This window comes from Mobula birostris, chromosome 9, assembly GCF_030028105.1.
Source record: "Mobula birostris isolate sMobBir1 chromosome 9, sMobBir1.hap1, whole genome shotgun sequence".
NCBI classification, from domain to species: domain Eukaryota; kingdom Metazoa; phylum Chordata; class Chondrichthyes; order Myliobatiformes; family Myliobatidae; genus Mobula; species Mobula birostris.
In genome coordinates this window covers 13,706,227-13,731,334 of record NC_092378.1, presented here as the reverse complement: position 1 = coordinate 13,731,334, position 25,108 = coordinate 13,706,227, and the positions used below count along the sequence as shown (strand labels likewise).

At 37.7% G+C, this 25,108-nt stretch overlaps 1 protein-coding gene across 5 annotated transcripts in view; it reads right to left on the bottom strand.

The window, feature by feature from the left end:
• Positions 1-10,289: 10,289 nt before the first annotated feature.
• The window catches only part of lin7a (lin-7 homolog A (C. elegans)), an 81,197-nt gene continuing 66,378 nt past the window's right edge, over positions 10,290-25,108 (bottom strand). For 3 of the 5 annotated variants that reach the window (XM_072267497.1, XM_072267499.1, XM_072267500.1), the window contains 2 exons: positions 21,338-21,547; positions 10,291-12,632 (listed from right to left, as the gene is read on the bottom strand). In XM_072267497.1, the coding sequence (XP_072123598.1) occupies positions 21,338-21,547 (210 nt within the window). In that variant the 3' untranslated portion in view covers positions 10,291-12,632. Of the gene's footprint in view, positions 12,633-21,337; positions 21,548-25,108 lie in introns of all 5 variants that reach the window. The other 2 variants (XM_072267501.1, XM_072267498.1) reach the window with 2 other exon arrangements.

Genomic DNA, 25,108 nt, shown 5'->3' with positions numbered 1-25,108 from the left:
GCAGTAGAGGAGGCCATGGACTGACATGCCCTTAAAAACATCCTTTTTAATCACCTCCCCAAAAATCTCAATGTGCCTTGACGTCAAATTTTCTTTGGTAATGCTCCAGTATAACTCTTGTGAGTATTTAATTGAAGAAGATTTATAACTCAATTACTACTTCTCCTCAGCTGATCACAGCTCACAGTATGATTGATTGCTCGTCCAGACATTCAAAATAAACCTGATAGGTTCATGATCCAGACAATTCTCAGTTGTCTTGTGAGTTAACTGAAGTGAAAGATTAATCTCTTTGGCACACTTGTGTTCAGATTGCTGGATTGGAAAATCATGGGCAGAAAGGATTTTCACGACACTTATTCTGAAGCATGCAAACAGGGAGTGAAGCAAGTTTTTTCTGTGAAAGGGAAAATAGAAATAAACTGCATCAAAATGCCACATATGTCAGAGTTTTTTAAAAAATTATACTAGTTCAAAAAGATGCAAATGTCAGTCCAGAATATTAGACACAGCAGGGAACAAAATAATAATTTAATTGCAATTTTCTTCTTTATCCTTGAAATGTAAACTACAATAGTGATAGCATATATAATATATAGAGCATGTATACACTTTCATGCATTTATTAATACTGGTTTTTGTTTCCTATCTTATTTAAGGAAAGGGTTAAAAGTTTTCATTCTTGTGGTGCTTGGACAACTTTGTTCATTATACACATCCATCCAGATTTATTCTTTCAAATTAGTGTAAATGGATAGATTGTTTACTTCAGGATTTCCCAATCCTTTTTATGCTATGGACCCCCTACTATTAATCGAGAGGTTCATAGAAACATAGAAACATAGAAAATAGGTGCAGGGGTAGGCCATTCGGCCCTTCGAGCCTGCACCGCCATTTATTATGATCATGGCTGATCATCCAACTCAGAACCCTGCACCAGCCTGCCCTCCATACCCCCTGATCCCCGTAGCCACAAGGGCCATATCTAACTCCCTCTTAACCGGCCTCAACTGTTTCCTGTGGCAGAGAATTCCACAGTTTCACTGTTCGTAGGCCCCAACATGGGAACTCCCTGGTTTAGAGAGTTTGGTATACATGATGGAAGAATGCTAATATTGAGTGAAAACAGTTGGCCTCTGTTGTTTTGAAACTGATGGATGCATCTGAATAATTTAAACATCAAAAATAAATTGAAATAGGTTAGGCAATGTTATAGAAAGAAAAGAATGAAAAAACACACTTGAAATTGAGGATGTTTTTAATTAACAAAGTTGGAAGAAAACGATGAGTTGTGCAACTTCTTTAATGTCAGATTTCCTGGAACCTTGAGTCAGAATGTTGATAACACAAACAATGGATTATGATTTCACAAGGGTTCCATTCACTCAAGTAATATCACACGGTGTTTCGGGTTAAGTAGCTCAAAAGACTTGATAGTTGGTTTCATTGAATATATTTATAATGCAAAATTATGCTCTATAAACATTGAAAAGCCTAAATGATTGCATTTTCTGAAACATGCTGTGCTTTGTGTGTGGGAATGAACAATGGATGATATTTCTAATTTTCAGACGTGAAGTTTATGGTGTGAATTTTGTTCTTTTATGAGGGTCCTGATCATTTGCAGTAATTTTTATTTTTCAGCCTACACTAAAATTTGGCCGGAAATGTGGGTGTAAATAATGGTAAAGTAAGCGCAAAAATGGGAAAACATTGTTTGCAACATTCTGATACCACCCATGGGGAAATTCTGCATGAGAAATTTATTCATCATTGTGCCTATCAACTTTCCCACTCAGAGTGCCTTTCTCTGCCCATTCCACAGGATACTGCTCTGCACTGCACATAAGATGCAGAAGTGGGTCACTCGTACCTCATAAACAGGGAGTTAGCTTTATTTGCCCTGAGTATACAGCTCTGGGGTGTATGGAGTGTCAGGGAGGTGTAGCACCTCTGGTGGGGGAACATGTCGCGTCCTTTTCAAGGCGGTTAGTCCACCTTTGGTCCCCACCTGGCACTTGTCGTGGTTTCTCATTTCTTACAAACAACAAGGAGACGCAAAAAATCCTTCAAGACGTTTTAAACTTTAATTTGCAAATCAAAGCTGAGACAATCAGAAAGCTAGTAGCTGACTGCCCATCGAGGCTTGTACACAGCATTTTTTATAGCAATCTCCTATCTTAGCTACATTATCACATCCAGACGGCCTGTGATCACATATCATCAGTACATCCACTCTCGACCTTCCACTATTGTTTTACTCCCCAATTTAATTATGTCCTAGTTTACTTTTTAGACCAGGTGTCCCCTCATCCCTAACCACAGTTATTTCTTAATTGGTCTTGTTTTGACATACTGCCACATATTTCATTACCTTACTCGCCACCGTTATCTTCCTACTTGGTTTCATTCTAGTTCTCTTCATGAATTAATAGTGATTAGGTCAAAAGTCATGGCTACATAGTGAATACCCTCTATTCAGCTAGCAGTGGTTACATAGTAAATATAGAAAATATAATGTGTGCATTTGAGTGAATACTGAAATACTGTTGAGTAAATATTGTAAATACTGTAATACATAGAAAATACAATGTATGCATTTACATTTTCCAATACACTCAGCTCTCACCTGTGGCTCCCCGTGACTGTTTGCATGCGACAGTGGCCACACCCCAGGCAACGGATCAACAAAACGGCTAAACCAGGTGAGGGTAGCCGATGGGTCTCAAACCCTTGGTGAGGTAGGGAGATGTCTATCCCAGCATGTGAAGACAGACTCCGGCGGATTGAGCGGATGAGACCAATGGAAGGTCCAACGGTCAAGAAGACGGTCTCTGCATGCATTGTGGAATGTGTAGAGCAGGACAAGACACAGAAGACGTCCTGGTCATCCACTGCGCCTAGTCCCATCTCCAGCCATCTCGACTCTGTCTTGCCACTGGATCCAGAAGGGAATTGGGAAGAGAGAGAGAGAGGCTGACGCTGTGCAACTCTCCCTCACTTAAATCCAAATCACGTGCTAGTCTCGACATCATTATTATGGCGTTGAGGTCCTCATCGATGTCGACGATGGACGAACACATACAGCTCCACATTCCTTTTTTTCTAGTCCTCTGAATTTCCACAAAAGACAGATTTCCTGCTTTGTGTACTTCTAGATCTGCACATAACTAACAATCAGTGCAGGGAAATTTAAGTGGAGTTGCATTCCAAGTCACCCACAGTACTTTTGTCTTTTTAACCTTTTCAAGAGCCAATATACCTTAAGGAATGAAATACAAAATCAATTATTTGGAAAGATTAAGAGTGGAACAAAAGTGAATCAGTAAATAAAAACAGATAAAATGTAGATGCTGGAAATGGGAGAATGTTAGAAATACTCAGGAGATCAGGCAGCGTCTGCAGAAACTTTGTCTGTTTCTCAAAGCACAAAAACTGTTTACCAGTAAGTACAGTGGAGTCTGATTAATTGGGCCATCAGTTAATTGGGACAGCTGCTTAATTGGGACAACTCTTAAAGAACAAAAACCAATCAAGAACATTTCCAGGATTCCCTTCATTTATTTGGGACACCATGCTGCTTAATTGGGTCAGCAGACCGTTGCTGAACAGTTTCAAGCTAGTGTTAGTCGTGTGCACTTTTGTAACTGTTAAATGCTACACTATACTTGCAGCTAACAGCTTTTAAATAGTGTCTGTTAAGTTTGTTTGTGTTCAAAAGCAGTGCATTTTGTCACTGATAGCTACAAGGAATAAGCAATAAGACAATTCAGAACAGTTTTGCTCACTGTGATTTCAAGCATTCAGGCTTGGAGATGCCAGAAACCATTAGGAGTAAAAATTAAATGATTTCACTACTTCAACAAGTTCGGAGTACAGTATAACAATTTGAAGGTATCGATAATCATCTTGAATGTTACAATGAACACGAAGATTTGAAGGATGCAGTCATTGATAGCTTTGTCTGAAGGCAGTCCATTATCTGCACTGGGTGTCTGTTCTGATTTTGTGCATTGCCTACACTGGATGAATTTCTCCATCAATAACTATTTGGAACTAATATGCAGTTTTAGAGTATGGTAGAAATATTGGTAATGTTTTAATTTGCTCTGTATATCATTTAAATACATAATTTGTTACTCAGTTTGCCATTTTTATACCTTTTTATCTATTTCCATGGAACTTTGACAAATTGAGGCACTCCTAAATTGGGCCAAAACGTACTGGTTCTGATGTGTCCCAATTAACCAGAATCCATTTTTCCCAAATTCCTACTCTGCATTACTGAAACAGTAAATATAACTAATTGCTACAAATTGTCTTCCAATAGAACTATTTTTCATTGACTTAATAGGTAATACAGCACACGGGATATGGAATATGAATTTATCAATAATTTTGTGGTTATATTGTTGGGATTAAGTTAATGAATATCCAGAGGCCTGGACTTCTGTTCTGGAAACACAAGGTCAAAGCCAGACATGGCTGAGAATTTTAAATACAAATACTTATAATTCTACAATTAAAAAACTGATAAAATTCCATCTTTTCACCAAAGTTCTTCAGTAAAGGAATTTCTCCAATGACGTATAGTCTGCCCTGTTTCCAATTCTAAGCCCACAGAATGTGACAGACTCTCAAATCCTCTCTGAAATCACTGAATTCTGGGAGCAATTTCAGGATAGGCAATAACATCTGTCTTGATGTTGATATCCACAACCTATGAGTCAATATTAACAAAAAACTAGTGTGTGTTTTATTTCAGGTTAAAGAGACAGTATCACAGAAAGTCACATCATTATCATTATCTGTCGTGTTCACAGCCATTTAGGCCCATCACATTCACACTAGCTCAATCCAAGGACAGTCCAGTCAGCTCAACTCCCCCACACTCACACAGCAGCCCTGAAAATGGCAGCATCTCTGCTTTCTTAGGAGTTTGTGGAGATTTGGCATGACATCTAAAACTTTGACAAACTTCCATAGATGTGTAGTTGAAAGTATATTGACTGCCTGCATCACAGCCTGGTATGGAAACACCAATGCCTATGAACAGAAAATCCTACAAAAAAAATAGTGGATTCGGCTCAGTACATTATGGGTAAAGCTCTCGCAACCATTGAGCACATCGACATGAAATGTTGTTGTATGAAAGCAGCATCCATCATCAGAGATTCCCACCACAACGTCATGCTCTTTTCTTGCTACTGCCATCAGGTAGGAGCTACAAGAGCCTTAGGACTCACATGGCCAGGTTCAGAAACAGTTACTACCCATCAACCATGAGACTCTTGAATAAAAGGGGATAACAACACTCAACTCTACTTGCCCCATCATTGAAATGTTCCCACAACCAATCATCTCACTTTCAAGGACTTCTTATCTCATGTTTTTGTTATTTATTGCTATTTATTTATATATGCATTTGCACAGTTTGTTGTTTTCTGCACTCCAGTTGATCTTTCATTGATCCTGTTATAACTCCTGTTCTATCGATTTGTTGAGTGTGCCCACAGGAATATGAATCTCAGGGCTGTAGATGGTGAGATAAATGTACTTTGATAATAACATTTACTTTGAACTTTGAACTGAACCTGCTCCCTCCTGAATGCCACTGTTTTCTGTACTATGCATGTTCACTGTTTAAAATAAAATTCATTTCACTTTCCGTTGTTTGTCAGTTTTATTCTATGTCCTCTGGTTCCTAATCCCTTCACCACTGGGGAAAATTTCTCTCTATTTACTCTGCCTCTACCCTTCATGATTTCAAATATCTCGATGAGATCTCACAAATTCCCTTATTCCAATGTATCCAGTCTAGCAACATACCTAACATCTCTCTTCCCAGGAATCACATTGGAAAATCTCTTGGAACATAGAACGTAGAACACTACAGTACGTTACAAGACCTTCAGCCCTCAATGTTGTGCCAACCTTTTAACCTACTCTGAGATCAATCTAACTTCCACATTTTCTCCATAAATCTCCACCTCTTTCCTAAAGTCTGGGAGGCATAACTGAGTACAGTACTCCAATTGTGGCCTTATCAGTGTCTTGTAATTTTTTAATTGTGATTTTCTTAGTCATGTGTTTTGATAAAGCCAATGCTCTTCTGTGCATATTGTTAACCTGCTCTGTCACTTTCAATGAACTGTGCATATATACTGTAGGGCTCCTGAATGCCTTTTAGATTTGAACAGAACAGAACACTCCAACACTTCAAGTTTCTCAGCATTAAATTCTATCCATCCAACTCCATAAGGCTATATACACAGTTTTTAAGCCTACTGAACTGAGAGTTTATTACACCTCTCAGTTTTATGTCATCTGAAAGCTTGGATTCTACATCTAAGTCCAAATATCAACTTATATTGTGAAAATCCTGTTCGTAGTAACAACCACCGTAATCTGTACACCTATAATCCCAACAGAATCTTTAACTGCTACTTTGTTTCTGCCCCAGTTACTCAATGGGCTTTTATCTGGATGACAACTCTTTTATGTGTCACCTTGGCTACCTTTTAGAAGTCCATATATACACAACAATTGAATTTCCCTCACCAGCCTTCTTTGTTACTTTCATTAAAAGATAATAATAATTAGATCCAACTAGTCTTGAGTCTCGGCCCGAAACGTCGACCATACCCCTTCTTAAAGATGCTGCCTGGCCTGTTGCGTTCACCGGCAACTTTTATGTGTGTTGCTTGAAATTCCAGCATCTGCAAATTTCCTCATGTTTGTGGCTTTGATAAATCTCCTCTTGTTTTCACCAGTGAATCCAAATGGCTTCTAAATCAGTCCCTAATTATTGTTTGTCAAACATTGCCCAGCAGCAAGATTAGCCTGTAACTTCTGGGTTTAATTCTATACACTCTTTGAATAAGTGTGTAACTTGCATTTTTTCCTCCCTCCTGAGTCCGTAAATGTTTTGAGAATCAAGGCTAATTATGGTGCTAATTTACTTACCTACATTCCCTCATTGTAATTTAGAATGCATCCTATGTGGAAAAGATAACTTATTCATTTTAACCAACACACACAAAATGCTGGTCAGGCAGCATCTATGGAAATGAATAAGTAGTCCATGTTTTGGGCTGAGACATGTCTTTAGGACTTCCCCCATTCAAACATCATTTCCATGGGTGCTGCCTGACCTGCTGAGTTCCTCCAGTATTTTAGGTATGTTGCTTTGCATTTCCAGCATCTACAGAATTTCTTGTGTTTATTCATTTTAAGTATATCTACTTCCTCCTTACCAATTTTTGGCCCATTCAAGCTCTCTTTGATAAGCCTTGAATAGCATCTTCCTCTTTAATGGAGTCTGAGTATGGTGCTTATTTGGTTCTTCAGTCATTCTCTGGCTCTATGGGTACATTTTGTTTTTTTTTTGCTCTCAAATCAGTCTGACCTCTCTGCTCATTAACCATTCCTATTCAAAGTCTGTGGGATATCTTTAGATCCTCTTCTATATTTGATGCCAGTCTCTAATCATGCTCTCATTTCCTTTTAACTTTCACTCTGAATTTTCTGTAATTATCCTAGTTCTCATTTGTGTTAATAACCAAGCATCTGTCACATGCTCACTGTCATTGTGGAGAGTTTAGAACCTTTGTTACATTCCAGGAAATGTAATGTCTCTTCAGATTAATTCGTTGAGTTCCAGGATACATGCTAATCAAAACTTTATTTTTGATGGCACAGCAGCTTAACCCCATTTTCCACTACTCCATTGGCTTAAGGCTACAACATATGACATGAAATACCCTAATTTGCCAACTTTTCTTTTTGTTCTGCATATATGATCGGAGTAGAGAGCTTTATTAGGATCAGAATGGTTTTGTGGGAGGGTGCTAATAGTAAGGAAATATTTTCAGCCTCTCTTAAATCCTAGAACCAAGTTTAATTCCTCCACATTACAAATGTGACTTTCTGTCATACAGTCCTCACACAAGTGGCTATAGAGTGCTTTGGAATACCAAGGCTATGAAAGTAATTACTAAAGTCTGATGTTTCAAGTCACCCGGTGGACAAATCAATGGAAGCAGTCGCAAGATGCAGAGAAATGGCTGCTGTCTGCTTTGGTTCAGTTTGGTCAGAAATGAGTTCTGCTTCCTCATGACAAGAAGCAACGGCTCATATGCTGCATGAAGGTGGGAGTATGGCCATTCAGAATGACCTTTCCAATATCCATTGTTGTACCTGAACTTGAACAAGAACAGAGCAATGCAGTCAAGACTGTAAGCAGGATCCCAACACCTTCAAGTAGAATCATACACCCCAAATCTTACTGGAGTTTAAAATGTCTTCAAATGCTTAAGTGTCTCAAAACAAATCCTCGACTCAATGATGAACAAGATGTAAAAGGGTCATAACCTTTTCTCTGTCACTTGACTGATTATAACAGAAGCAATGAGAATATCTAACAAAGGTAGTGGATTCGGCCCAGTACATCACGGATAAAGCTCTCCCTACCATTGAGCACATCTACATGAAACACTGTTGTGGAGAAGCAGCATCCATCATCAGAGATCACTACCACCCAGGCCACGCTCTTTTCTCACTGCTGCTATCGGGTAGAAGGTACAAAAGCCTCAGGACTCACAGCACCAGGTTCAAGAACAGTTACTACCCCACAATCATCAGGCTTTTGAACAAAAGGGGATAACTACACTCATTTGCTCATCCATTGAGATGTTTCTACAACAAATGATCTCACTTTAGGTTCTCTTATCTCACGTTCTCAATATTTATTGCTATTTAGTTATATTTGCATCTGCATAGTTTGTTGTCTTCCGAACTCTGGTTGATCTTTCATTAATCCTGTTATAGTTACTATTCTATAGATTTGCTGAGAATGCCCACTGGAAAATGAATCTGAGTTGTATATGGTGCTGCATATGCACTTTGATAAAAATTACTTTACTTTAGAAATATTTGGTGTGAAGGAAATCTTTTCATTGGTCAAATACTTGTTTTAGATACTGGCATTTGATTCTTCATGACAACAGGACGATTTCTTCATTCCCTTCCTCTTAACTCTGGTGCAGTGTGGCTGTACAAGAGGGCAAAGGGAGCTCTGTGTTTAAAAGGTAATGCAGGCAATGCCTGCTGATGAAACGTCAAGTGGGCAAACTTCCAGGAGCATACTTCAAACCATGTCATATACTATCAGTCATCTGTACTCCCTAATCTCTACACATTCAGATCATTGTTCATGGCATGAAATACATGATTATGTAATTTCACTAGCATCATCTCTAAGCAGGGAATGTCCAAATCCAATTTTATAGGAATATTTGATCTTTGTGGATAAAATTTGTCAACCTATACTGTTAAAATTCTGATCAGAAGTTACCTATGTCTTAACACCCAGTACTCTGTCCACTGAAGACATAAAGTCTACCAAAAATAGTGGCAGGCTATTTAGCTAGGATCAAAATAAAAATCATTCCCAATCAACCACACCAATATTTAGCAATGCCTCCCTGAACAGTCAGTTTACATATTTTCTGCAAATTAAAAAAAAAACAATCTGGAGATACTCAGCAAGTCAAGCAGTGCCTGTGGAAAAAGGAAGTGTTGAGTGTTTAGACTAGTAATCTTACATTGGAATACAAGTTCTGAACATTGAATTAAGAACTGATGAAATGTCATTTACTTGCATTAACTTAATTTTCCTTTCCACAGATGCTGTCCAGCTTTTAAGTATTTCTACTTTTTGTTTTGCTTTATTTCACATTTCTAAGTACGTGTCTTTTTCACTCCTGTTCTACACAATGAATCTTCTTTCATTTATGCTGGAGTTCATGTGTCACTTGAAGTTATCAGTGATTTTGATCATTAGCAAGTTACTTTTTATTTTCTATGAGAAACTTGAATACTTAAAGAGCTCCTCCATATATTGACATTTGCTAGTTTCAAAAAGTTGCACACTGCTGAACTTTTCAGCTCAGGTCTCTTGCTGTGGTTGTTGGTTAGGTGGTAGCTTAGAACCTTAACTATTTAAGTGATATTAAAGTACAATATTTTGTAATTTGAGTAGGAATGACCACATTTTCAAATATTTTTAACAACACTATCTGCACATTGGTGAGAATTGCTTCAGAAATTATTCTAAGTTCCATTGTGACAGAATGCAATGTAAAGTTCTGCAGAAATTGTACCAGAGATATTGTTAAGCTTGTCTCTGGCAATTCTATTGCAACACACAACCATAAAGTGGACTTCCCGAAACATCAATCTTACTTGCTGTATCACCATTTTAAGATGCTAAACATAACTTCTGATTAATTTTATTGGTATTAGTATTTATAAGTGCTCTTGATATATGTAAAAATCATGTATTATTTTGTGCAGTGCAACAATAGCTGGGGGGGAAAATGTTTTTTGACAAAATAGGAATCAATAAGGAAAACAGACACAAGCAAACCACTGGAGTGATCAAGATTTCTATCTGTTTTTAGAAATTAAATACATTCTCTGTAAACAATCTAAAGTTTTATCATAAACTGAAAATGAAATACTAAAAACACTACAAAATTGGAATTTTTAGTTGAGATACAGATGACATCTTTGCATCAAACACTTTATGGATCACGTAAAACAGCAGTAGACCCTAATTATCTAAATACACATTGACAGACCAGTACATTGGGTATGAAATCTTCATTTCTGGTTAAGCCCAAATTTGAGAGGGAAAAGCAAATGATAAGAATTGGAGCAAAGTTGCTCATCCTCATAACAGCAAATCAAACAATTCTGTACAATCAAAATGAAATACAAAATCACACCAATAGAATTATACATATTTTTCTAGATTCACACAGATATATTTCTATTTGCTATCTGCAAATATATATGAAACTTTTCTGCCTCATTGTAGAACCATACCATTGTTACATTTTACAGCAGATTTGAGACTGAACAAAGTTAATAGTTTCTCCTCCCTAAAGTTGGAATGCTACAGTAAATATCGGTGTAACATCAGGGCTTAAGGTGATCCAGCTATCAGAAGGTTGGTGTGGTTTGTATAATTGAGTTCGGGCAAGAGGGAAGAGAGCAAATTTTGTTTTTGAAACATAATGCAAAGATATAATTTTATATAAATAACCATAGGAAATTAGAAATAAAACTGTCAGCAAAAAAAATCATATATGTCTGTCCTGCAGGCTTTATCTTTGATTTTTACCACTCCATATATCTAATTTTCTTCCTGAAACAGAGGCATTGTTCCTAATAGAAATGTTCTTATAAAAAGTTCTTGTCAGTAAATTTCAAAAATTGAAGACTAAGCCAGAAGCTAATCAACCAAAAGAACGATGAGTGGAAACTCCCAGTGCAGATGTCACCGGCACATTTTAGAGCTCAACTCATTAAAGTTAATAGAAATGCAATTTTTTCAGCATAGGCATCTAATTGCTTCTCAATTAGCAGCCCAGGGAAGGAAAATAATAAAAGAATGCATCTGAGGAATGCTAGTTCAGCTGATTCTGTGTTCCTTCCAATTTAGTGAACAGTGAATCCATTAAATTGTGAGCAACTTAATAAATAAAGAATATGTGGTCACTTTGCATTCCTAAATGCCTTCGTTATTTGCATTCAATATTCTTTCACTTTAGAACCAGTATATACTTACTTTCTGCATTCTTTCCTTGCACTGATACTGTCAAGTATGTCAACTTTCCATAACAAATCTAGTAATAATAAATATTTCACAAATGAGCCATGTATTGACTCCCTCAATTTGTCATAAATGTGCAGCAACAAAAATAAGCCAAACAAAGAAGATCACAAAATACTAAGATGAAGCTCAAGGGAGCAAGAAGAAAATGAATGGGTTCAAATTGGGATGTTGAATTATTTCAGTGGAGCTGATAATAATTACAAATAGAAGAAATATCATTGAATGAAGATCTATTATTTGCATTTCACATCTTTCAATTGAAGAGGTGGGAAAATTGGAGAGATTGCACTAAAATTGGTTGAGTAATCAATTGAACTCAGCTTATCTAGTTAATCAATATATTAACTCATGATTCCTTTAAATATTAAATGAGACATCATAATAATTTTCTAAACATAACTTGATTTTATGAATAGGCACAAGATTTTTAATACAATGAAATCTGATTGGAAAAATAATATTTTACATTAATATGCAAAAATCATTAAAAGTCAAAATCTGGTATTTCTTTGGAGTTCCCTTTGGAAATATTATTTGAAAACACTTATTTTATATCAATACAATTATACTAAACACAAACATTGACAGAGCCAATAGGGATGGCTTTAAATTAGGAAAAGTCCATATTCTGTACGTATAAGCATTTGCTGAGTTAGAATCTCTTATTCAAAAGATGAATCCTAACTTGTAAGAGCTACTGTGACTCTAATAGACACATTCAATTACTTTCCAAAAAATCTTGTGCCATTTTGTTCTAAGCCACGCTAAGCTTAGCTAAAACTATCATTTACACAATATCTTGGGTTTGAATGAGCTATATACACATCTTCACAAATGATCAATTGTATCTGAAGGTTGCTTCTCTTCTCCACCGCAAAACCATGATTGCAGTGTGTTCATTCGAGTTGGCAGCGATTACCACTTGGATCTTGGAAATTCCTGGACAAGTCTGAAAATGGATACAAAAGATCAAAATCCTCGAGTAAGTATCTTATGACAGATTATTTAATTTTAATTAAATTTTGGTTAAACTACATGTTACTTTTCAAAAACTCTCAATTATAAACAATTGCATTATTTACAAAAAGTCTTAAATACTGAAACATTTCCAACCCGAATTTAGTTACTTTTCCCTCCTTCAACGCTTTGCTGTTTTAAAACTCCAACAATCCAGAATCTGATCATTTGGAAATCCTTAGCTTTATTTGTCATATGCACTTCGAAACATACATTGTTTGCGTCAACAGCCAACACAGTCTGAATGTGCTGGGGGCAGCCCACAAGCGTCGCATGTTTCCTCTGCCAAGGCAGCACGCCCACATCTTTAGAACATGGGAGGAATCTAAAACACCCGGAGGAAATTCACACGGCCACAGGGAAGAAATACAAACTACTCACAGCAGCAGCAGCAATTGAACCCTGATCATTGGCATTGTAGAGTGTTAAGCTAGCCGCTATGCTACTATGTGGTTTGCAAATGGAGCTGGGGACTAGATGTCTTGTATATTTTAGTTTGCTTGACAAGGTTAAAACTTCTCTACAGCTCAGGATCCCACTCCTTTGAACTTGCTGGATTTACTGAAATGTATTATCTTACTGTGAGAAATAAAGGCATGTTGGGGTAACAAAGTAACCTCCAACAGATTGGAAAATCTGCAAACCTGGTACTACTAGGGTGTCAGAATTTTAAGGTATATCACTTACTTAAATGATCTGAGGTCAATATACATACACTTGGAAAGTACCACAGCCAAGCCCAATTCTGATTCAAATTACCCCTGACATCCACATATATATTCTAAGTTACAATATGGGCCAGACAAAGCGGCAAGATTGGAAGTCTCCCACCAAGCCATGAGCTTGTCTGTATGTCTGACCTGCATTAGGTCAGATCCGTCACTGACGGTAAAAAACACAAAAAGGAAAAGGAGCAGTGGGCAATATAACCTCTGAGCCTGCTTTGCTGATCAATAAGATCATAACCAACCAGTGACATCAATTCCTTTCTCTTGACTTACTTTTCTATCTTCTGATACCCTGACAGTTCAAATCTCTATTGATCACTTTCTTATTGAGTGAACATCGCCAGCCTCAGAAGTAGAAAGTGTCAAGTCTCTTGTATGAACAAACGACTCCTCATCTCAGTTGTAATGCCTGGCCATGACACCATAGCGCTACATTCTCCTGCAGGGAAACACTTCCTCTTTGCATCAGCTCTACCATTTTAAAGAATTTTATCAGTTTCAATTAAATTAATTTGAAGTCTTTCCAATAACTTGGAATATACTGTATGTCCCTGCTAATTAATCTGTTTTCAAGGTATGGACCTCTTATCCCATAAATCAATTTGTAAACATTTGTTGCACCACCCATAAGGCTAATACTGTAACTACTTCAGTTCTGATGTGAGGGTATTGCCCTGAACACTGACACTATTTTTAGCTTCACAGAGCCCTTCTCTCCTTCCAAGTATTTCCAAGTTTATATTTTTGTTTCAGATTTGTAGTACAAGAACATCCTTTCTTAGGGAAGAAACCATCATAATCAGGGACCTCCACCACCCAGTTTATGCTCTCTTCTATCACCTCCCTCATGGTTCTGCCTCCTTCTACTACCCATTGCTTTCCCCTATTCCTTCTTCACCTTTCCTGTCTATCACCTCCCTGCTTCCCCTCCCCCAACCCTTTGTCTTTCAAATTACTGGTTTTTCAACTGAACCTACCAGCCTTCTCCTTCCCACCCTCCCCCACCTTCTTCATAGGGCCTCTGCCCCTTCTCTCTACAGTCCTGATGAAGGGTTCCGGCCCGAAACGTCGACCGATCTTTTCCACGGATGCTGCCCGACCTGCTGAGTTCCTCCAGCGTGTTCTGAGTGTTGCTTTGACCCCAGCATCTGCAGATTATTTTGTGTTTACAAATTATCTATTGATAGATGATCAAAATAGTAAAATACTGCAAAAAGTCCTTTCCAATAATCACAAATACTTTAAAGAAACATCGGAGTAGGAGTCATGTATCTGTTTCCTTTCTTTTTTCTTTTTAAATCTTTTTATTGAATTAGTACACAAAAGGTAAACCATATAGGCACTGATACACAGTTGCAATATAAATTTACAAGAGATATTAATACAAAAAAAATTAGTACAAACAGTGCAGTTTAGATATAAAATAACTAGGTAATATAATAGTATACTAATCTTCAAACATGTCAATAAGGAAAAAAAAAACCCAAAAAAACCACCATGCAACTAAACTAAAAAGCAAAGCAAAGCAATGGGCTAACTAGGTATCAAGTGGAGTTAAACAACTTAAAACAATCACGTCCTCAAACCCGACCTCCATTAAAAACAGTTAAAAAGCAAGAAGGGAATGTAGATATGGCCAGAGAAAGAAAAAAAAAAGTTACATTAAATGAAAATGGTGAATAAAAGATCTCCAAGTCTGTTCAAATTTAACTGAAGAATCATAAAAGATTACTTCTAATTTTCTCCAGATTTAAGCATAGTATCATCTGGGAAAACCAAAAGAATGTAGTTGGAGTATTAATCTCCTTCCAATGTTGTAAAATACATCTTTTTGCCATTAAAGTAAGAAATGCAATCAATCTACAGGCTGAAGGGGAAAGATTAGTGGAAATTTTAGGTAATCCAAAGATAGCAGTAATAGGATGGGGAGAAATATCTATGTTCGATACTTTTGAAATAATATTAAAAATACCTTTCCAAAAAGTTTCCAGAGTAGGACAGGCCTAAAACATATGAGTTAAGGAAGCTATCGCCCCATGACATTTGTCACACAAAGGGTTAATATGAGAATGAAAATGAGCTAATTTATCTTTAGACGTATGTGCTCTATGGACAACTTTAAACTGAATTAGGGAGTGTTTAGAACAGATAGAGGAAGTATTAACTAGTTGTAAAATATGCGCCCAGTCATCCACCGGAATAGTAAGACCCAATTCCTTTTCCCAATCTGACCTAATCTTATCAAATGGAGCTTTCCTAAGTTTCATAATAGTATTATAAATAATAGCCGTTACACCTTTCTGACATGGGTTAAGGTTAATTATAGTGCCTAAAATATATGTAGGAGGTAGCGTCGGAAAGGAAGAGAGTATAGTACTTAGGAAATTTCTAACTTGGAGATATCTAAAAAAATATATTCTTGGTAAGTTATATTTGTTAGATAATTGCTCAAAAGACATAAGGGAACCATCTAAAAATAAATCCAAAAACCGTGAAATACCCTTAGTCTTCCAAATTTGAAAGGCACAGTCAGTGGAAGAGGGAGGGAAGAATATGTTACCTAAAATAGGAATCGCAAGCCCAAATTGATTGAGATCGAAAAATTTTCGGAATTGAAACCAAATACGTAAGGTATATTTAACTATCGGGTTACAAACCAGTTAACAGCGTTTCAAATCAAAAGGAAGAGAAGAACCTAAAATGGAGCCAAGTGCATAACCTTGAGCAGATTGTAATTCCAGTACTACCCATTTAGGAATGGATAGTGTATCTTGATTAAGTAGCCAAAATTTCATATGTCGAATATTAATTGCCCAATAATAGAATCTAAAGTTAGGTAATGCAAAACCTCCATCTCTCTTAGCTTTCTGTAGATGTATTTTACCCAATCTCGGGTTTTTATTTTGCCAAATAAATGAAGAAATTTTAGAGTCAACTTTATCAAAAAAGGATTTGGGAACAAAAATCAGTAGTGCCTGAAATACATATAAGATTTTTGGAAGAATAAACATCTTAACAGCATTAGTACGACCAATCAAAGTTAAATAAAATGGAGACAATTTAAATGAAAGTTGAGTAATGTGATCGATTAAGGGTAGGAAATTAGTCTTAAATAAATCTTTATGTTTACAGGTAACTTTAATCCCAAGATATGAAAAATGATTATTAACCAATTTAAACGGAAGATTCTGATATAAGAGGACTTACTTATTAATCGGAAAAAGTTCACTCTTACCAAGATTTAACTTATAACCTGAAGAAAGACTAAATTGTGCTAATAAATCTAAAGCAGCAGGAATAGATTTTTGAGGATTAGAAATATATAAAAGTAAATCATCAGCATAGAGTGATACTTTGTGGGACTTTAAACCACGAGTTATACCAATAATATTTGGAGATTCTCGAATAGCAATTGCAAGAGGTTCTAATGCAGTATCAAATAATAAAGGACTAAGAGGACAACCTTGTCTGGTACCTCAGAAAAGAGGAAAAAAAGGTGAGTTTAAAGACTTAGTACGGACTGAGGCCATAGGATGTATCTATCTGCATTGTGTTGCCTGTTGCATGTTTGTTCTGTTTATTATGGTAGTCATTCATGTGGGTGGGGATGTGGTCAAAGTGAAGAGCTTTAATTACATGTTCATGTTTTTTAGAGTCATTCTGGTTAGTTAAGAGTCAGACATCTCTGGTTGTGATATCTTTTTGTTGACCGTTTAATTTTGTTTAACTATTTGTGTTTAACTTTGTTTAATTACGTTTTAGTTTCTAGTTTTAGTTTCATTATTTTTATCACTTCAAGATTGTTTGTTTTTGCTATAATAAAGGATCAAATACATTTCTTCGACTTTGAATATTATTATTATTGGATAGCACAGAAGATGCGTCAACCAGGATTAAAAACCACCTCACCTCCCACGCCTAGTCTCAATGCGATGTTGGTTTGATCAAGTAACTGCGACAATTTGTTTGTTTTACAATAATCTTTTTGTACATACTGTAGAATGCAATTAAAACAGAAACCAAGTTCGACATTTCATCCCCTATTCCTGATCCCTTTCAAATGATGTGGACTACCTAATTACTTCTATTGGATTGGCTCACCATGGAAACAGTCTTTGAACAGGTAATAAGTTTTCAAGGCTTTATAAAATGACTTATGAACACTGGACGCTTTAAACCATATTGTCAAAGCATTAATTTTCTGTGGGGGAAAAAAATGTAAAAGTCACAAGACTTTAATTTTATTTTCTATTCATTACAAATAATTAGCAATGGTCCGAAAAAGAATTATTGAATATAATTATCGACAATAGACAATAGACAATAGGTGCAGGAGTAGGCCATTCGGCCCATCGAGCCAGCACCGCATTTCACTGTGATCATGGCTGATCATCCACTTTCAGTATCCAGTTCCTGCCTTATCCCCATAACTTTTGATTCCGCTATCTTTAAGAGCTCTATCCATCTCTTTCTTGAAAGCATCCAGAGACTTGGCTTCCACAGCCTTCTGGGGCAGAGCATTCCATATATCCACCACTCTCTGGGTGAACAAGTTTTTCCTCAACTCCGTTCTAAATGGCCTACCCCTAATTCTTAAACTGTGGCCTCTGGTTCTGGACTCACCCATCAGCGGGAACATGCTTCCTGCCTCCAGCGTGTCCAATCCCTTAATAATCTTATATGTTTCAATAAGATCCCCTCTCAGCCTTCTAAATTCCAGAGTATACAAGCCCAGTCGCTCTAATCTTTCGACATATGACAGTCCTGCCATCCCGGGAATTAACCTTGTGAACCTACGCTGCACTCCCTCAATAGCAAGAATGTCCTTCCTCAAATTTGGAGACCAAAACTACACACAGTACTCCAGGTGTGGTCTCACCAGGGTCCTGTACAGCTGCAGAAGGACCTCTTTGCTCTTATACTCAATACCCCTTGTTATGAAGACCAGCATGCCATTAGCTTTTTTCACTGCCTACTGTACTTGCATGCTTGCTTTCAGTGACTGATGTACAAGAACACCTAGATCTCGTTGTGCTTCCCCTTTTCCTAACTTGACTCCATTTAGATAATAATCTGCCTTCCCGTTCTTACCACCAAAGTGGATAACCTCACATTTATCCACATTAAACTGCATCTGCCATGCATCTGCCCACTCACCCAGCCTGTCCAAGTCACCCTGCATTCTCATAACATCCTCCTCACATTTCACACTGCCTCCCAGCTTTGTGTCATCGGCAAATTTGCTAATGTTACTTTTAATTCCCTCATCTAAATCATTAATATATATTGTAAACAGCTGCGGTCCCAGCACTGAACCCTACGGTACCCCACTGGTCACCGCCTGCCATTCTGAAAGGGACCCGTTAATCACTACTCTTTGTTTTCTGTCAGCCAGCCAATTTTCAATCCATGTCAGTACTCTGCCCCCAATATCATGTGCCCTAATTTTGCCCACTAATCTCCCATGTGGGACTTTATCAAATTCCTTTGTTCTGATATTAATGAACCTAGAGCAAGATATTAGAAAATAAAATTGCAAATTGCAAAATAAATATTTTGAGTTTGTATTTATTTTAATAACTACTACAATGTTTAGTGAGATATTAAATTCTGTTCAACTGAACAGACAAATATGATATGCACTCGATTCTAGCTAATCATAAACACAAGAAATTCTGCAGGTGCTGGAAATCCAAAACAACACACACAAAATGCTGGAGGAACTCAGCAGGCCAGGCAGCATCCATGGAAAAGAGTAAACAGTCGACATTTCCGGCCGAAACCCTTCTTCAGGACTGAGAAGGAAGTGGGAAAGATGCCCCCATTCTACTAGAATACTAGTTAAGTTCGATTTTACAACACAGGTCAAATTTATTGTCATAAGCACAAGTACAGTGAGATACAGGTGCAATGAAAAAACTGCTCACACCACTTGATGATTTGTGATTTCTCCAGTGACCCTCAAAATATATACTTACATGTATAATCTTTATTTTAATTATGAATTTGTACTCACAGTAACGTTCTCTAGGGATTGGCACATTTGTCTGACTGCCTGACTATCCTGAGGCAAATTTTTGACAGCCATCTTCTAACAACTGCTTATTTTGATAATGCTGGGCTTCATGGACAGAAATATAAAGCGTTTTGAATGAGAATTTAAACATTTTTGGCAATGTGAATAAATATATTTATTTTTCAAGCGGTTGGAATGATACAAGATTTTCGAAGCCATGGAGGAACAGATAAGATCCTTTGCTGAAGTTTCTTTGCACAATTATTCTTAAACAAATGAGGGTTGAAATGAAAGAAAATCTGCTTGATTTCTTTACACTAACTAAAGCTGGTGGCAAGTATTCTACTTCGAAAATGCTTTGAAGCTTAAAGTTGAAAATCTATTAGCAAGGAATCTGCTTTGAAAAAGCAATGTAGTGAAAATCATTAAAATAATTTAAATGAAATATTGTCTGAATGGAATTCAGAGACAAAATGAATAACGATTATTAACGTTTTAAGCATATAACAGCATTGTCCTTGGTACTAAATAGGTGGATACCTCCCGATATTCAAAATAATTGAGCCTGATTTAATCGTGAAGCCCAAGTCATGCAGTTTGTTCTTGTAAAGCATTCCTAATTCCATTCACCCCTCAGTTATTGACTTAGAAATCTAAATTAGAGTTTTGTTCTTGCCCAACCATTCATATTTCACCAGTTGCTCTAGGTAGTAGCCCATTTTCAACTTGAAAGTGTCAACAGTATTTATCAATGATATTTCCACTGAAATTTTAATGTCATTTTTATTACATTTAACTTCAAAATTTCTCATACTTTTCTGTTCAGCTTGGGTAACTTCCAAACTTCTCTGCCCTTCTTCCTTGCTCTCCTCTTTCTGTTGCAGTTGGTGACCTTCATTGCCTGTTTCTCTCAGTACAGATGCACTGGCTGACCTACTAACTAATTCTGCATTTTCTGATTTTCAATCAACTAGCTCTTCCTCATCCTAATTCATTCATCTACCCACAGTTCCTTCCCTCTTATTTTCTTCAATCCAGCATTTCAGCTATTGCAATAATAAAACAATCATTAAAATCAACTTTTGGCTCACAGCTGTGTATGTTTGTCTTCATGAAACTGATTTTTGTCACTGATAGTTGATGAGAAATCAGCAGTACAATAATTCTGAACTGTTTTGCTCACTATAGCTTCAACCATTCAAACCTGGAAATGCCAGAAACACCAGAAGTGAAAATCAAACAATTTCAATACTTCAACGAGGTTGATAAGGAACTATGAAGAATATGAAGGTAACTACGGACAATTATGTTGAATGTTACAATGAAGATGAAGATTTGGAGGATGCAATTGTCGATAGCATGTATGAGGGCAGTCTATTATCTTAACTAGGTGTCTGTGCTGATTTTCTTCATTGCATACACTGGATAAATTCCTCCGTTGATAACTACTAGGAACTAATACACAATTTTATAGTACTGTAGTAGTACTATTGCTAGGATTTTAACTTGGACTGTATCTCATTTAAATACATAATTTGTTACTCAGTTTGTCTTTTTTAATAACTTTTTAACTATTTCCATGAAACCTCGTTTAATTGGGGCAGTTGCTTAATTGGGCCAAAATGTATTGGTCCCGATGTGTCCCTATTAACCGGAATCCAGTGTACTTACTTTGATAATAAATTTACTTTGAACTTTTGAACAACATTTCCGTTGTATCTCCTAATAACTTAGATCATTGCTCCATAGCCAGTGGAAGGACCTATGTCATTGTTTCTTTACTCTGAAAGATTGTGTGGTTCGCTACTCATAAGATTTGCTTTTGATTTTGCACCACAATTTGAGGAAATGTACTTGAACTTTGAGGTTGAAAGATAATTTCAATACTCTCACCTATGACATATGATTTTGCTGAACTTGCTGCTGCTGTTGCTGCTGGAGCAGAAGCTGCTGCTGCTGCCTGCGTCGGGCAGTCCGCAGTTTCTCAAATCTTGCCTCCATTTCTTCCAGCACCTTTGGAGTGTAACGCACCACCAGTTTCACACTGTTCTGAGCAGCCTTCAGCAATTCCACTGCCTTTTCATGGTGTTCCCCTTCCACACTCTGCAAATTGGAGCAGTACACATGTAATCACAAAGCAAAGGCCTTTGTGTAATATAAAGACGTTTCATTTACAAACGGTATATCCTCCACATTCATCTCCTCAACCAGAGGCAATGGAGCCAGAAAAAAACATTCAGTGCCCTAAGCATAAATTTGTTTAATTTTACTTAGAAAAGGTTTGCTTCTTTAAAAGAAAGGGAAATGCAGATGTTTAGGATGGAACTGAGGTAAAATGGGGGAAAAGATGAGAGGTTGTCCTACCTTTGAATTAATTGCATAACAACACATAGAACATGGTAAAGTGCAGCACAGAAACAGAGCCCTTTGCCTTATCATGTCTGCTTCAACAATGATACTAATCTACTTAATCCCATCTGCCACATGTAGTCCACATCCCTCTATTTACTGCCTATTCATTAGTCTGTCTGGGGGCTTTAAAACATTGCTATTTTATCCACTTCTACCACGTCTCCACACACCTACCACTCTCTATGTAAAAATTTTGCCTGCACATTTCCCATTCTCACCTTAAATCTATGCGCTCTAGTACCTTATATTCTCACACTGGGGACAAGACGATCTATATTATCCATATTTCTCATAATTGTACATACTGTACTTCCATTAACTCACCTGCAATGCTTCAGAGAAAGCCATTCAAATTTGCCCAACTTCTCCCAACAACTAGTACACTCCAATCTTGGAAACATCCTGGTGAACCTCTTCTGTACTCTCTCCAAACCCTCCCCATCCCTACTCTTGTGCAGTGACTGGAACTAGACACAATACCTCTGATGTGCCCCAACCAAAGTTTTACATAATGGCAAAACAACTTCTCAGCTTTGATACTCAGTGTCACAACTGAGAAGGCAAGTAAGCCATATGCCTTTTTATCGAGCTATCCATTTGTGTTGTCACATTCTGGAGCTTTAGGCTTACACCCCAAGATCCCTCTGTATATCAATGCTGTTTACTATGTATTTTCTCTTAGAATAGAGACCTCCCAAACGCAAAACCTCATACTTGTCCAGATTAAATTACATCTACATTTCTCTGCCCAAATTATTCACCAGTCTACAACACACACAAAATGCTGAAGCAACTCAGCCTCCATGGAACTTAACAAACAGTTGATGCTTCAGGCCGGGACACTTTTTCAGGACTGGAAATGAATGGGGAAGATATCAGAATAAAATGGTGGGGTGAGGGGAAGAGGAATAGCTAGAAAGTAACAGGCGAAGTCAGGCAGGTGCAAAAGGTAAAGGGCTTCAGAAGAAGGAATCTGATAGGAGAGGACAGTGGACAACAGGAGAAAAGGAAGGAATCGGGGGTGGTGATAGGCAGGTGAGAAGAGGGAAGAAGCCAGCATGAGGAATAGAAGAAGTGAGAAAGAGGAATTTTTTTTAAACCAGAAGAAATCGATATTCATACCATCATGTTGGAAGCTACCTAGAGAGAATATAACTAAAACATCTTTTGCATACCATGTTACAATAGTCATGGGTTATTTCAATATGTAGGTAGATGGGAAAATCAAGTCGGTGCTGGATTACAGGAGGGGGATTTTCTAGAGAGCCTATGAGATAGGTTTTTTTGGGGGGCAGCTTGTGGTTGAGCCCACTAGAGGATCAGCTATTGTGTATCGGGTATTATGCAATGAAACAGAATTGATTAGGGAGCTTAAGGTGAAAGAACCCCCGGGGAAAGAATATGATTCAATTCATCTTGAAATCTGAGAAGGTGAAGCTGAAGTCAGATGTATCAGTATTACAGAGAAGTAAAGGGAATTACAGAGGCATGAGAGAGGAGTTGGCCAGAGTTGATTGGAAAAGAACATTGGCAGGGATGACAGCAGAGCTGCAACCACTGGAATTTCTGGAAGCAATTAGGAAGGCACAGGATATATACATCCCAAAGAGGAAGAAGTATTCTAAAGGAAAGATCACACAACCATTGCTAACATGAAAAGTCAAAGCCAAAGAGAGGGCATAAAATAAAGCAAAGATTAATGGGAAGTTAGAGGATTGGGAAGCTTTTAAAAACCAACAGAAGGCAACTAATAAGGTCATCAAGAAGGTAAAGATGGAATACAAAAGTAAGCTAGCCAATGATATTAAAAAGGATACCAAAAGTTTCTTCAGATACATAAAGTGTGAAAGAGAAGCGAGAGTGGATATCGGACTGTTGGAAGATGATGCTGGAGAGGTAGTAATGGGGGACAACAAAATAGCAGACAAACATAATAAGTATTTTGCATCAGTCTTTACTGTGGAAAACACTAGCAGTATGGTGGAAGTTCCAGCTGAGAGAAGACATGAAGTGTGTAAAGTTGCCATAACTAGAGAGAAGGTTCTTGGGAAACTGGAAGTCATAAGGTAGATAACTCTCTGAACCAGATGGTGTACACTCCAGAGTCCTGAAAGAGGCGGCTGAAGAGATTGTGGAGGCATGAGAATCAAGAACAGAACATAGAACACAGAAATCTACAGCACATTACAGGCCCTTTGGCCCACAACGTTGTGCCAACCATGTAACCTACTCTAGAAACTGCCTAGAATTTCCCTAGCGCATAGCCCTCTATTTTTCTAAGCTCCATGTACCTATCTAAGTCTCTTAAAAGACCCTATTGTATTGGCCTCCACCACCGTTGCCGGCAATGCATTCCATGCACCCACCACTCTCTGTATGAAAATCTTACCCCTGGCATCCCCTCTGTAACTACGTCTAAATACCTTAAAACTATGCCCCCTTGTGTTAGCCATTTCAGCCCTGGGAAAAAGCCCCTGGCTATCCACACATAACCAATGCCTCTCATCATCTTATACACCTTTATCAGGTCATCTCTCATCCTCCATTGCTCCAAGAAGGAAAGGTCAAGTTCACTCAACCTATTCTCATAAGGCACATTCTCCAATCCAGGCAACATCCTTGTAAATCCCTTCTGCACTCTTTCTATAGTATCCACATCCTTCCTGCAGTGAGGTGACCAGAACTGAACACTCCAAGTGGGGTCTGACCAAGTTCTTATGTAGCTGTAACATTACTTCACAGCTCTTGAACTCAATCCCACAGCTGATGAATGCCAACGCACCATACGCCTTCTTAACACTGTCAACCTGTGCAGCAGCTTTGAGTGTCCTGTGGACACAGACCCCAAGATCTCTCTGATCCTCCACATGGCCAAGAGTCTTACCATTAATTCTATACTCTGTCTTCAAATTTGACCTACCAAAATAAACCACTTCAACTTCAACACAAGGAAATCTGCAGATGCTGGAATTTCAAGCAACACACACTTCTCTGGGTTGAACTCCATCTGCCTACTTCTTAGCCCAGTTCTGCATCCTATCGATGTTTCACGGTAACCTTTGACAACCCTCCAGGCTAACCACAACACCCTCAACCTTTATGTCACCGGCAATCTTACTACTTCCTCATCCAGGTCATTTATAGAAATCACAAAGAGGAGTGGTCCGAGAGCAGATCCCTGTGCAACACCACCAGTCACTGACCGCCATGCAGAATACGAACCATCTACATCCACTCTTTGCTTTCTGTGGG